We start from the raw sequence: 15,141 nt of genomic DNA, 5'->3' as shown, positions 1-15,141 counted from the left end.
CTCACACAGGCATGGTTACGACAGAGAGTGCAGGACGCTGCCTTAGACCCTGCAGTCCTGTTCTGGGCAGGAACCTGGGACCACTGCAGAGAGAAGGATGGACAGGGTCCCAGGAAGTACCCCTGGGAAGATGGGGAGCTGATGGGCAATTTCACATGGACTTCAGAAGGGACCTGGAGCTTTCCCAGCAAGTGGGAGAGGCAGTCACTAAGGCTGTGGAAACTCACCAGATGTTTTAAGGCCTTAAGTGCTCCTAGGCTCAGTACTGGTGCCTACCATACCACCCCACATCTCCGAATACTCTGTGCCAAGCTATTTATTTATTTATTTGTTTGTTTATTTATTTGAGATGGAGTCTCGCTGTTGCCCAGGCTGGAGTGCAGTGGCATGATCTCGGCTCACTCAGCCTCCACCTCCTGGGTTCAAGCAATTGCCTGCCTCAGTCCCCTTAGTAGCTGGGATTACAGGCACCTGCCACCACACCTGGCTTTTTTTTTTGGTGGTGGTGGGGGGACGGGTTTTAGTAGAGACGGGGTTTCACCATCTTAGCTAGGCTGGTCTTGAACTCCTGACCTCGTGATCCACCTGCCTTGGCCTCTCAAAGTCCTGGGATTACAAGAGTGAGCCACCGCACCTGGCCACCAAGCTTATTTTCATTTGTCCTTTGGTTTTCAGCTTGGGGTCTCCTCTCTGGAGAACATCCACTAATACGACTTGGGTACCCTTCTTCTGCTCCTGAAGACTCCACTTTATTTTATCCCTATTATCACACATATTCCACGGAACTGGCATTGGCTGTTTACTTGTCTGTATCTCCCTCTAGACTTGGGGCTCCTCAAGCAGAGGGAGCTTTAATCATTGTTGCCTTCAGCACCAAACAAGGGGCCCGGTCCAAAGTGATGAATAAGCTCAATAGAAGTAGATTCTGGTCATGAAAATGTCTTCCAATTACTGTTCACCAATTTCTAATTATGCAGGGCATTTAATTCTCTTGCCTTTTAAGAACCTCGCAATACTGTTAGGAGAGGAATTAGTTATTTACATTTTCCAGGTGAAGCTAATGCCCAGATTGAAGAGGTTTGTTCTGAATCATCCAGTTGGTGAGTTGCTGAGTCAGGACTCAAAGGCCTGTCAGGCTCCAGATATCCATATTCTTTCATTTATATCAAAAGCCTTAAAGCAGTGATACCGCAAACCCAGACAAGACCATCAGGACATTATAAAAACATGCAAATTCCTTGAAGATATGATAAAGACACAGGATTCAAGGAATTGAGAGAGAAAAAAGGAAGGAAGGAAAGGAGGCAGAGAGAGAAAGAGGAAAGAAAAACAATTATAAAGGCTAGATAGAACAATAAGATGTACCATAATATTACATATATTATATAATATTACAATTTGATCTTCAGGTAAGCAATGTTCTTCTTTAAATGTCCAGGGGTTATAACATGTACTAAGATAATACAAACTATGATTTTAACCACATTGCTTGGCCTGTAAACTCTCTCTCTGTCTCTCTCCAAATATATATATGTGTGTGTATATAAAACTGACTAATACCTGGGCTCTGCCAGTGTGACATTGGCAGAGCCCAGGTATTAGTTCCCCATGAGTGCTGGTTGGAAGAACAACACATATATATAGCCTTAATACAGCAAATAAGGTTAACTGGACTTCGGCTGTTGGAACTGGCCTGTGGAACAAAGCTCAGAAGGCTAATTTGAGACTGCAGGACAAAGTAAATCTAAGAGTATGGACAGGAAAGAGAAGGGGTGTTAAAGGATGAGGCCAAAGAGGGAAGAAGGAGGGGTGGGGGTATAAGCAAGGTGCCATAGCTTAAATGTCCCCTCCAAAACTCATGTTGAAATTTAATTGCCAATGTAATAGTATTGAGAGGTGGAGCCTTTAACAAGCCTTCACAGTAGCCCTCATGTGTGGATTACTGCTGTTGTTGTGGGAATGGGTTAATTATCCTGAGAGCGGGCTCCTGATAACACAGATGAGTTTGGCCCCATTTCTCTCTGTGTTTCTCAAACTCGCTTCTGCCTTCCGCTAGATGCTGGTGCCATGCTGTTGAACTTTCCAGTCTCCAGAACCACAAGCCAAATAAACTTCTGTTCTTTACAAATGACCCAGTCTGTGGTATTCTGTTATGGCAGCAGAAAACAGACGAAGACAGAGGTAGATATGCTCATCATTTATGTAGCAAGGCAGGAAATAATTAGAAAATGTATGGAATACAAAAGAGAATTTTTTTTTTTAGAATTAAAAAGAAATCTCAAGAAGGAATGAAAAAGTACTATTGGAAGTATAGGAGATGGGTGGTATAAGTGAACTAAACCCTCATTTTTCTCTGAAAGATATCAATAGGTCTAGATAAAGCCGATAAATCACAGAGGTAAACCCACACTATCCAGACTTCTGGGGTGACTGAATGAAGATGGGAACTGTTAGAAGAAGTTGCTTCTGGAAAATAGATTTATGGCAGACAGGAGGACCAGATAAGACAATTCCTATGTAGAAGTATTATTTATTTGAAACTTTAGGTTTATGAGTGCTATATTACATTTATTCTAAAATGTAATTTTATTTATTCTAAAAAATTTGGGAACAGGAATCTGCATTTTAAATTAGCTACTTAGGTAATTTTTATGCTCTCAGCCCTGTTTTGGAACCATTGCCTATGGCTTTGGATGGCCTGAGAGGGGCTGTTCTTGTCTTACCATCTTCAGTGAGGACCTAGGGAATCCCTGAGCTTTGGGCATTTCTGCTGCCTTTGTAAAGGGGCTTGGAAGCTGGGGAACCTTGCTGGGTTACTTCACAACTTCCCTTTGAAAAGATCACTTGCTTCATCTTCCCGTACTTCCTTGTTGCTTCCAACTCAGGAGGAAGTTGACTCAGTCTCATGAGTGAGCTCTCAGATAATTTCTTCATTTCATTTCTTAATTCATGCCTTATAGATTGTGAATATCACTCTGGTTCTCAATGCGAGGTGATGTCTCATTCACCTCCTGACTTTTGGTTGACCCTAAGCTTGATGTGGGTGTACTGTGACCTTCCTGTCCCTTAAAGATGGAGAAAGGAGATTATGACACCTTTACAGTTGCCCTGATGTACACTCATGTTTGCCCATCGCAGTTGGGAATAGGTTATGTAATCCCATGTGACTTCAAGAGGAATCTCTGCAACACATGAGAAAGAGTATGGAAGCTGCAGTGGGAGTCCAGAGCCCAGAGTTCTGAAGCCAGGTCTGAAAGGGCTGACCGTGGGGCCTGGGGCATTATCTTCCCCTACTTCCTACTTGTCTTAATAGGAACTCTGGTCTCCTGCAGCTCACACACCCTAGCTATTGTAGATTGTCTCTTCCACCACAGGTTTCTGAAGGTTGTTCCAGGGCAGGACTGTGATCGCTTGGCCTCTGGGTCCCTCCTATTTCCCAACTTTACCTTTCTCATGCATTGGCACATAGCAAGTGCTTCAAATCCATGGTTAACTTCAAGAGCTTTGTGAACAGTGCTTTGCTGTTTTCTGTTCACATACATTCACACCCTTAATCACCAGGGTGAATCTGCAAAGTAGGCATTATTATTATTATAACAGGATGTTAAAATGGGGTGTTTTCAAAGACTGAGAACAATATTGCAGGTGTCATCCGGTGGTGCTAGACCATACGTGCAGGGCTTGCAAAGGGGCGGTCAAAAACTAGTTCACCAACATTAGCCCATCACTAAACTCTAATGTGGAGGAATGTGAACAATTTGTTTTCAGGGCCAATGCTGGTGAATTTGGGGGGTGTTTGTATTACACCAAAGTAGACTTTTTATTATCAGAAAAATCATGAGCTAGGTATATGAGGTTTGGTCCAAGGGCAGGATAAAATATACATCTGTACAGGTATAATGATGCACTAGTTTTCTATGGCTGCTACAACAAATTTTCACAAATTTATGGGCTTAAAACAACACAAATATACCGTCTTACCATTCTGTTGGTCACAAATTCAACATGAATCTCAAATGGGTGAAAATCAAGGCGTTCACAGGGTACAATCCTTTCTGGAGACTTTAAGGGTGAATCATTTTCCTTTTCTTTTCCACCTTCTAGAGGACACCTATACTCCTAGCTTCATGTTCTCCTTTCTCTATTCCAAAGCCAGCAACGTCAGGCCAAATTCTTCTCATGCTGCTGTCTCTCTGGTCCTCTTTTCTGCCTCCCTCTTCTACTTTTAAGGACCCTGTGATTACATCAGCCCCATCTGTGTAATTCCAGATACTTTAAAGTCAGTTGATTAGCAACCTTAACTCCATCTGCAACTTTAATTTCCTCTTGCCATCTAGTCTTAGTTATTGTCCTGTCTACCACAAATGGAGAAGGGTGGGAAAGAAATAACGTTGCTTCCAGCTTGCACATTGCTAAACATTGCTCACTCAGTAAATGTAATTGAATCTGTTCTGCAGATGAGGAAACTGCAGATCAGGGAGATTAGGAGTGCTGTCCACTCTTGACTGTGCATTGCAATCCCCTAATGCCTGGCCCCATCCTCCAGGGATTCTGATCTACTTGGTCTGGGATATAGTCTGGGCGCTGGGAGTTTGTGAAAGTACCCAGGTGATTCTAATGAACGGTCGAGGCTGGAAACCACTGGGCCAAGGAATTACTCAAATTCATCCAAACACCTGGACAAACATGGTACTACAGCCCAGCCTATCTCACTTCAAAGTCCCACTAAGGAGCTGGTGGAGGAGAAACCTCCTACCCTTTTGTTGGAGGGAATTTTCGCCTTAACTAAAAACAGACTGTGGTTAAAACCAAAGGAACAGAGCTTCAGGGGTAGAACATCAAGCGCTGAACTCCCGATGGCAACACAAGAACAAACTTTCCTTTGGGAAAGAAAAATGAGACAGTGTTCAGAGGACAGAACCTCATATAGGGCGTGAGACCTTGGTCAATGACATTGCTGTTATTTTATTTCTGTCATTATTAGGGCCAGACTATAGAGAGGGCTATGCCAGAAGGACCTTCTAGATACCTGAAGCCTCATTCCAAAGCCCGCAGAGGCCCCTTCCTCTTCCTGCTCTTAGAGAGTCTGATTTGAGGGCTTTCCCATAGCACTGCATCAGTCCAGTCCCCACCCCTCCTGGACATGCTGTCCAGTCCCCAAACCCTGGGTCCCATAATGGGTTAAATTGTGACCCCTCCAAAAGACACATCCGAGTCCTGACCCTCAGTGCCTGTGGATGTGAATGTATTTAGAATTAGGGTCTTTGCACATGTAATTAAATTAGGGATCTTGGGATAAGATCATTTTGGATTTAGGGTGGCCCAAATCCAATGACTGGTGTCCTCCTAAGATAAAAGAGAGGGACGTTTGATGCACAGAGAAGAAGGCCAGTGAGGACAGAGGAAGGGATCAGAAGGCAGTCATGAGCCGAGAAACACCACTGGCCACCAGCAGCCACTGGAAGGTGGGAGAGAGGCCTGGGCTGGATCCTCCTTCAGAGTCTTGGAGGGGAAATGGCCCCAGTAACACCTCAATCCAAGGCCTCTGGTGTCCAGAACTATGAAAGAATACATTTCTGTCATTTCAAGCCACTCAGTTTGTGAAAATGTTGACAGTAGCCACAGACAACTAATAGAAGTCTTATCCATCCCCCAGTCTGGATACCACAGGAGACCCAAACACAGTGAGAACGCAGAGCATTGCCTCCTGGAGCCATGTCTCCTGCCCCTGTCTGAGCCCCCAGATCCTGGAGCCTTACCCTGGATTAAGGATACCAAGGAAGCACCAGGTCCTTGACCCCTGATTCTGGGAACTTGAGAACACCTCCAAATACAGCACATGATTTTCAACCCACACTGCACTAAAGGAGGAAAAAGGTGCTTGAGCCCAACTCCAACCATGGGCCATGCCAGGAGAGCCCCAAGGATGGGGAAATGGTCCCAACTCTCACAGTCTTGGGGGCATGCATTGTCTCTACCCAATACCTGTCTCCTCATTCATTGCTGCTAACTGCACCCCAACTTTGTTAGGACAGCAATATGTCCTATTCTGGAGGATAAGTCATGCCTGGTATAACTGGATCACAGAAGGCCCTTTCATCCCTCATTGACAGTGATGGTTTAAAAGGGAGCTCATGGCCCGGCGTGGTGGCTCACACCTGTAATCTCAGCAATTTGAGGCGGGCAGATCACTTGAGGGCAGGACTTTGAGACCAGCCTGACCCACATGGTAAAACTTCGTCTCTACTAAAAATACAAAAAAAAAAAAAAAAAAAAAAAAGAGCTTAACCAGGCATGGTCATACATGCGTGTAATCCCAGCTCTTGGGATTCCTTGAAGCTGGAGAATCCTTGAACCCGGGAGGCAGAGGTTATAGTGAGCCAAGATCGTGCCATTGTACTCCAGCCTGGGTGACAAGAATGAAACTCTGTCCAGAAAAAAAAAAAAAAAGAGGAGCACATGACCTAGTTCTAGCCAAAAAGATGTAAGTGGAATTCTGCTGAGAACCTCTGGGATAAAACATTTCCTCTGAAAAAAGAAAGAAGCGTTGGAGGGGAAAGCCCTTTAGCTCCTTCCCCTTTTGCCTCCAGCATGAGATGCTGTTTGGGGGTTGTGTGTGATGTCTGGAGCTGTGGTAGCCATAATGTGTCAGCGAATTGAAACATCATTCATGCACTGAAGATGGCAAAGAGGATGGTTGGAAAGAGTCTGGGTCCTTAATGGCATCACTGAGACACTGACAAATCCTGGGACCATCTACCCATCGAGTTTTCTTTGGTTGAGGCCTTTTAGTTCAGTATTTAGGTGCTTTCACTGAACCATCCTAACAGAGCCTATAATGTAAGTTGGAGGCTACTCAGGGCTTTCAGTGCTATCAGTAGGTTTTGTAGGACACACAACGTGGCCCTAGGCCTATATTTTATAGTCCATACAGTGCATGGAAACAGAGAAATGGGAAAACCTGAGTTGGACTCTGACTATCCTCCTCTTCACCATGTGAATTTAGGTACAGTGTAAGTCTTTCTGAGCCTTAACTTCCATGTTTGCAAGATAGGACAATAACCTCAGCCTACAAATTATCATTCATTTGCTCTGAACTCAAATAACATGATGGGTGCGGATGCATTTTATGGCATGCCATCTAAATGAACAAGACTGTTAACCAGCTTCACTTGCTTTTACTTTGGGTGAAGTGTGTGTCCACGTGTGTGTGAAAGGGGGTGGAGAGACAGGACATTTTAACCAGAATATTTGCCTTAAAAATGTGTCCCTTAGGAGGGTGAACATTGCTTATCCGGGAATCCAGATTATCCCCAAATTGGGGCAATTCTATCTCATTGCATCAACCCCCTCTCACATTTAATCAAGTTCCATCAATTCTACTTCCTCCAGGACCTGTGGCTCTGTTTCTTGCCCCATCCTCCATCCTCACTGTCTTGCTTCAGAGTGCATTGCTTCTCGCTGGATCATTGCACCCATTCCAGTTGGTCTTCTACTTCCACTCTAGAACCTTTACAAGTGAGTCTTTTCTACCACTCAGGTGGGACTATGCCACCTGGGGCCTGCTCTTGATGGATCCCCACTTTTTGTGTCACTGTTTGCCCAGCATTCTCTCCTTTTAGAGGAGCAAAGTCCTTGTTTCCCCAGCACCCAGCACAGGGCCTGGTGCATAACAGATGCTCATAAACATTTGTTGAATGGAAACAGCAGCCTGGGATTGAAACCTTAGAAAGATATAGTTGGTGTTACCCATGAATTGCCTTGGATTCACAAATTAGAGTCAACAATGCTTCATTGCATGTAGATACTTTACTGAAGGTAAGTGGCTAATTTAGAGAAAAAGATGACCATATTGGGCAGCCTTGGGTGGAGATTTTGGGGAGCTCAGGGGCTGGTCACTTGCTGTAGCTCTTAGAGCCTGGTTCCTGGAGGCTTAGGAGATCTTCTCTCAGCCCAGATCCGGCCGTCAATTCTTCTTCTTCACTTTCTGCCGACTGCCCACCCTTGGCTCCATCTGAAACAGAGGGGCAAGGAAGGTTGGTCCAAGCCAGATTAGGAATTCTCTGGTCCCTTCCTTTTGGTCCAAAGAGACCCCAGCCTCCGGTGGGCATTTCTTGCTAATGCCCTTTAGAGGGACCTTTCCACTGGCTGAGGTGCCAGATTCATCTCCTGGCTATAGGGACATGCTAAGGGTGTGATGGTACTTGGGTTCATTGTCAGCAGACAGACACTTGGCCTTGGAAGCTAAAAGCAGAGTTGAAAATCTAAACTGTATGCTGGACAAGATCCCTTCCCTGTTTAACGGCCCACTCCCATTTCTCTGTACCTGAAAAACTCCTGTCATTCTAAAAACCACAGCCCAAGCATCACCTCTCCCGGGGACCCTTCCCAGAACCTCCAGGGAGGAGTGAGTCCTCCTTCCTCTGGGTTCCCACTCACTCAGGCACAGGTTTCCATTATGGCCCCAGGAAAGCCGAGGGCCATCCCCTGGGTTGTGTCACTCAAACCCGCTATTCCAAAGCTTCCCAAGGGCATTGTGTTTACTCTCTATTCCCAGTGCCTTCGTTATGATTTATTTTCTCTCCTTAACATCTCTGCAACAGGAAGAGGTAGAAATGTCCACTTTTCCCCTGGCTAGATTTACTTCCCCAAGATTTTCTATCTAGGCCTTCAAGGGATGTGAGGATGAGGTTCAAGACACTCCCTTCTCTTCCCATAGCAATGTTCTAGGCTGGAAGCCTTGATATTGTTTCACCACTCTACCCTCAACAGACCTTCTCTCCTAGTCACTCCACTGCCCTCTTCCTGTGCCTCTCTTGCCTCTCCTTCCAGGCCTACATCAGAACAGAAGACCCTTGGCAACGTGGAGCTCCCCAGACCATGAATAACTCACGGGAAGGGGCTGTGCCATTGGCACTGGTGACCCCTTGGCTCCAATGCACACAGCACAGGTCTCATGCAGCAAGCACTGCAGATGCTAAGATCAACACCCAGCCCCCTCTACGTGTCCCAGGGCTTTGCTACCTGCAGATGCCTTCAGAGATGAGATGTACTTGGACCAGAAGGAGCAATCAGCTTTCTTCAGGCCCTGTCGACTGGGGAGCAGTGCACTGAATTCCTTGTAGTTCTCTCCGCCAGCATGGGGTACAAAGTCAGGCCAGGGGGTTGCAAAGGTGGGTACTTTCCGTGAGAACTCATAAGGGTAGTTGGGATTTCTAGGAAAATGAAAAGAAAGAAATATCCATGAGGGAAATTTATCTTTCCTTTCATCACCTGAATTACTTCCCACTTGCACTTGGTATCTGAAGGACAATTCATGTATCTGTAGGTGTCAAGGCTGCATGTGAAGCCCCCAGATCTGGCTTCTGGAGTTGTGATCTTGACTATGGCACTGCAAAGCTAGGCCATTTCTGGGAGAGGAAAGGTGTTGAGGTCATGACCTGGTAGCGTTATCCAGGACCTAGCGCCGCCCTTCTGTCTTTGTGAATGTTCAGGAGATCACTGTGCTCTTCTCTCTTTCAAAGTCCTCAGATCTAGACATCACAGTTAGCGTTTGGAATGTCCTTGTTTGTCCAAGGCATGGGCAGGAGGGTGAATCTGCAGGCCAGCTGCCCAAACTTGCTACCCAGGCCCATCTTCCGGCATGTCCTGCCATGTAGCCCAAACACCAGCCCTGCAACCACCTGATGTTTCCCAGATAAGGTGTTTCCTCTCATCCCTGCTGCATTTGCCCAGACCTCCTTTCCTGGAAGTGTCTTCTTCTCCTTTGCTTAAATATTCTACTTATCCCCCAAGGCCAGCTTAAATGTGACTTCCTCAGTGAAATATTTTCTAAAACCCTAATTAGAAGAAACATGTTTTTCTGCTCAACTCCCACAACAAACTGTGTAAAGCTTTATTTTCTCCTGCTTTGAATTATGGTTCATTTTTATGTGTTCAGACTATCAGTAGTTGGTAGCTGGGTCATGACGTTTGCACCTTTTTATCTTTCCGGGGAACCTAGCACAGTTCTAAGTAATCAATTCACATCAGTTAAAAAGATAAAAGGAAACAGGTAAACTACCACGAAGAGGAAAGAGCAGAAAACAATTCTGCAGGTGGGGACAGCGAGTATACGCCATTAGACTGGAGTAGAGGCAGACGAGGAAGAGGAAGAGCCTCAAGGTGAATAAAGGAGGGTCCTGAGCATTTCAACTTAAGCTGAAAACCCAAGGCACTGGTACCCCCCTCTGTGGAGAGACAGTGGCTCTCCTCCAAGTGGTTTGCCCTCCAGGGGACATTCGACATGTCTGCTTCTCAAAACTGGGCCTAGGTGGGCACCACTGGCATCTCGTGGGCATCTAGAGGTCAAGGATGCTTTAAACATCTACAGTACGGAAGATACAGCCAAGATTTATCCAGCCCCCAATGTCAACGGCACTAAGGTTGAGAAACCCTGATCTGGAGTCATCAAATGTAGCTGGTATAATTAGAGCTTTTCTTCATGAAGATTAACGTATGCAAAAGCAGTTTTGGCTAGGAGAGGGTGACTGGGACAGGGAGGCCGGTGGCTGGTGATTATAATGTCTAGAGAGGAAAGGATGAGTCCACCGATGCAAATTGGGCCTTTGCATTCTGCTTGAAGGGAGGGGGAGGAAAAGCACAGTGACAGAATTCTGAACAAATGGCCCCAAATTACCCTGATCTGATGAAGTGGGAAAAGTACTGCATGATTTTCAGCGACAGGCTCTTCTCCTCCAGAGAAAACTGCCCCTCGTAGGCTGGGTAGAAGGGAAGCCCAAAGGCAAACTGAACATCCGCCAGCAACTCCAGGCTGAGAAAACAGGAAAAGCAGCAGCAAAAGGTCAAGAAAAAGTAAACTACTCAGAAACACAAACAAACAAAAAACCAGTATTTCTTCCAAAACCAAGACTTTCCCTTTTTTTACATCATATTTAAGGATCCTGTTTAGTGCTCAGTTGAGTGGAGATTTGGCTTGTCCTAAATTAAATCCAGTGACCCATTGGGGGCAGATCCATGGCAGGTCTATTGGCTAAAGTGAGACCAACACTTAACACTTAAGTCTCTGGAAATAATGCCTGTGAGAAACATCCCAACACAATGATTTTTGGATCATATTCTAACCATGATACTTATGATATCACTGGATATTGATGTTCTTGTAGTCATTGAAAAAGCAATAATGAAAGTAGCTTGTATTTGAGCCCAATCCCTGCACTAGCCCTTGTTCATATACAACTCACGCTCTTATGACTCTTCAAGGACGACATTTATCCATGAAGCCCACCCCAGCACAGTACCTGGCAAATAGCAGTTGTTCAATAAATACATGCTAGACTGGATTAAATATCTAGGAAGCAGCAGCCAGGTGGGAATAATGACCTGGAAGCCAGTCCAGTGGTGTGAATGGCCCAGGCTGGAGCTGGTGCTTAGGAGCCTGGTATACGGGCCCTGGAGTGAGCATTGGGAACCAGGTAGAGTGATAGAGTGGAAAAGCCAGAAAGGATTTCACCACTGCATAGTAAAGAATCGGGCTTTGCCTAAAGAGAGGTCTGGACTTTGCCCTCAGCTTCTGGAAGGTGAGTCATACCTGTTAGGAGGAGGGAAGAGACTGGCCACACTGGATCTTAGGGTGGATATGGCCCTACCTGACAGTCTGAGGGTGGGGACTGGCCATGCCAGAAAGAACAACCATGTGATTTAGCGTGGGAGCTTTGGGTTTCATGGTATCAGGCAACCTGTAAACTGAGAGGAATCACATGGCAATCGATCAATCAATCAGTCATGCCTATGTAATGGAACTCCAATAAATCTCCGAACACCAATGCTGGGGTGAGCTTCCGTGCAGAGGGTGATACTTCCTGACTCCACAGGGAGGGGACAATGGAGCTTCAAACTTGGAACCCTCCTGGGCTCTGTGCCTCTCTTCCATGGGCCGATTTTAATCTGTGTCCTTTCCCTGTAATAAATCATTGTGGTGAGTGTCACAGCTTTTAGTGAATTCTGAGTCTTTCCAGTGAATTATCCAGCCTAAGGGTGGTTTGGGGAACCCCTGAATTTTCAGCTGGCATCAGAGGGAGGGTGGCCTTGTGTGTAGATCATGCCCTCTAACCTTGTCATTGGCCCCATCTTATAGCAAAAGCCAGCCTCTAATTTTACAGACCAGGAAAATAAGGTCTCAAGCAGTTTCCTGACTTGCCCAGAGACACACAGTAAGTGAACAGCAGAGTCAGATCAAAGCTGAGGTTTCCAGAATGCATGATGCTAAAAAAAAAAAAAAAGCACCAGGGCCCCAGGGCTCCTATGCCTGGGTCCCGGCTCTTCCACCTTCAAGCTGAGTGATGTCTGGCAAATTTCTTGGCCTCCTTGATTCCCTACTTCCTCATCTATGAAATGGGTGTATAACTCCTGTATCAGTCTGTTTTTACACTACTATAAAGAAATATCTGAGACTGGGTAATTTATAATGGAAAGAGGTTTAATGGACTCACAGTAACACATGGCTGAGGGGCCTCAGGAAACTTACCATCATGGCAGAAGGTGAGGGGGAAGTAGCACCTTCTTCACAAAGCGGCAGGAGAGAGAAGAGAGCAGGGGAAACCACCATTTACAAAACCATCAGATCTCATGAGAACTCACTCACTATCACCAGACTATCATGACTGTTCTCATGATCCAATCACCTCCCTCTGGGTTCTTGTAATTATAACTGTGGGGATTACAGTTTGAGATGAGATTTGAGTGGGGACACAGAGCCAAACCATATCAACTCCCTACCTCGTAGTGCTGCTGTGAAGATCAAAATAAAATGGTATATGGAGTAGGTATTTAAAAGGGAAGTAAAATGTGGTCCAGTTGTTTCTCACCACGTCAGTTCACCTCCTGATGTAATCAACTGTCTTTAAGTTCCTGGCACCAGCTCTGACCCAGAAGTTCTCATCCGTGCTGGTATAATGGGCAGAGGTAGCCAGCAGACAGATGTTCTGGGAAATCACTAGAATGCAGTGGGTCCCAGATAAAGGGCAATTTGTGCAGAGGTGAAATTCTATGAAGTGCAATGATTTGTGGATAGACAGTTTGACTCTGGCTAAGACTCAGAGAGATTTATTGTGATTATCCAAGATGCTGGGGAAAGGGCCCCTCTAGCTCAGGGCTTTGAAGCAGAACACTTCAAGCAAAGAAAGCACCTTCTTATTGCCCCTCTCCTTCTCAGGTTGGGGACTGTGGTGACAGCAGAGGTTCAGGGGTCCTTCCCTAACACTGAGGCCTGAGGGCTGGAGAGCCATTATTCCTACTCTGGCCATAAGAATGATCACGAGGCATACATGGGACTGGCAGCAGGCCATAGAAAAACAGACATAAACTCATCACTCAGCTGAGACTCAGCTCTGAAACTTACAGCTTGTGTAACTGTGGAGGCGTCTTTTGACTTTTCTATGCATCGGTTTCCTCTACATAAAATACCAGATAGAATAAGCTATTGCATGTGGAAGCTCTGTCTAAAAGAAGTGTTTTTACAAACGCCTGCTATTATGATGATGAGGTTATTGTGTGTTAGTATTGGGCCACTGCACTGTAAGGTGTCATCAAAGGAGTATGAAACCACGAGGACATACAGCATGATTAGGAAGGGAATAAGTCACCGAGCGCGGCATCTCTTTGCAACTATTCTCACATATCAGGGCCTTCTTAGAGAAGGAAGAAGGTTTCCTGTTTTTGAGAGGGGAGCAGGAAGTGGCGAGTGTCATTGAAATTTGTAGGATCCTGGGACCCAAAGAGCTAAGTCCCTTGGGCAATGTCAGCAACAACTGTGAGAAGCCCAGAAAAGAGTCGCAGATTCTGCGGTGGCCAAGGTGGCCTGTTTTGCAGCCAGCTCTACCCAGTGTCTGCTTATAGCCACCAATTCCAGAGTACCTGGGCTGTGCCAGGCGCCATGGTAGACCTTTGGCAGCTGTGATCTTCAACATTCAAGGGCTACTGGAAAAGTGAATGTTACCATCCACATACTTTCCAGGTGATAGATGAAGGCTCAGAAAGAGAAAATGACATGCCTGAGACACGGGACAGCCAGGGCTCAAACCCGCATCTCCCAGGCCCCCAATCCCCTGCTCTGTGTAGTCTACCTGTGCAGAGGGGACTGAGGACCATTTAAAAGTAATCACGATGGAAGTTGTTAGGAAAAGGATCACAAAACAAAAAATGCCAGGCAGAGAGAAGTTGTCATTACAATGACAATAGAAATAATCTCTCACATAAACCCAAAATTGGTAGTTTACAAATGGCATTCACCCTTATTATCTCTCCCACCCTGTGAATAGGTTTGATTACTCCTTTCAACAGTGGAGGAAGCTTGGGCTCAAAGAGGCCATTTTCTTGCCGAGGCCCCGTAACTGTTTAGTGGTGACGCCAGGACTGAAGCCTCCGTCTGCAGATTTCACGGTCTGCTGTCCCTTTGCGTCTTGTGTGGGTTTTCTCATGGCCTCGTTGCTGGTCTTGCTGAAGCTGTCTTGTTTGTCAATCACCACACTTCCTCTGCGGCGGCCACAGAGAAGCCAAGAGGCCCAGGGTTAATAGGGGCCCCCCTCCTCTTTCTTCCTCCAGTGATGTCTGGCCGATTTTCTCCCCACTGGGGCTTAGTCCTTCTCCTCACCGTGGGATGAAAGGTTCAACAGCCTGTTTCTCAGGAGGCCCTTCCGGAAAACTGGCTGTATTTAGTTCTCTATTGCTGCCTTAAGAAATTACCACAGACTCAGTGGCTTAAAACAACACAAATTACTATCTGACAGCGTCTGGAGTTCAGAAATCCAGAATGGGTATTAGTGGACTAAAATCAAACGGTGCGTGGGCTGCGTTCCTTCTGAAAGTTCTGGGGAGAATACTTCTCTTGACCATTCAGGTTTGTGGCAGGATTCAGTTCCTTGAGGTAGAGGACCCAGGCCCCCGTTTTCCTGCTGGCTACAAACTGAGGGCCATCCCCAGTCACTAGAGGCTGACGATCAGAACCGCCCTACTCCATCCTCAGAGCGGCTGAGTCCTTCTTATGCTGCATTTCTTTGGAACACTCCTCTGCTTAGAGTACACGTGTGATTAAATCGAGCCTACCAGGATAAGCTCCCATCTCAAGGTCTTGAAACTTAATCA

General features: G+C 46.0%; 1 protein-coding gene across 1 annotated transcript in view; it reads right to left on the bottom strand.

Annotated features, from left to right (window-relative positions):
* Positions 1-7,790: 7,790 nt before the first annotated feature.
* Positions 7,791-15,141, bottom strand: part of TG (thyroglobulin) — a 272,355-nt gene continuing 265,004 nt past the window's right edge. Inside the window, exons 46-48 of the mRNA XM_023223651.2 lie at positions 10,679-10,813; positions 9,025-9,215; positions 7,791-8,014 (exon numbers count right to left, since the gene is read on the bottom strand). Coding sequence (XP_023079419.2) covers positions 7,896-8,014; positions 9,025-9,215; positions 10,679-10,813 — 445 coding nt within the window. The 3' untranslated portion in view covers positions 7,791-7,895. The remainder of the gene's footprint in view (positions 8,015-9,024; positions 9,216-10,678; positions 10,814-15,141) is intronic.

The sequence above is a fragment of the Piliocolobus tephrosceles genome, chromosome 7 (assembly GCF_002776525.5).
Source record: "Piliocolobus tephrosceles isolate RC106 chromosome 7, ASM277652v3, whole genome shotgun sequence".
Taxonomy (NCBI): domain Eukaryota; kingdom Metazoa; phylum Chordata; class Mammalia; order Primates; family Cercopithecidae; genus Piliocolobus; species Piliocolobus tephrosceles.
This window is presented reverse-complemented; position numbering and strand designations above follow the sequence as displayed.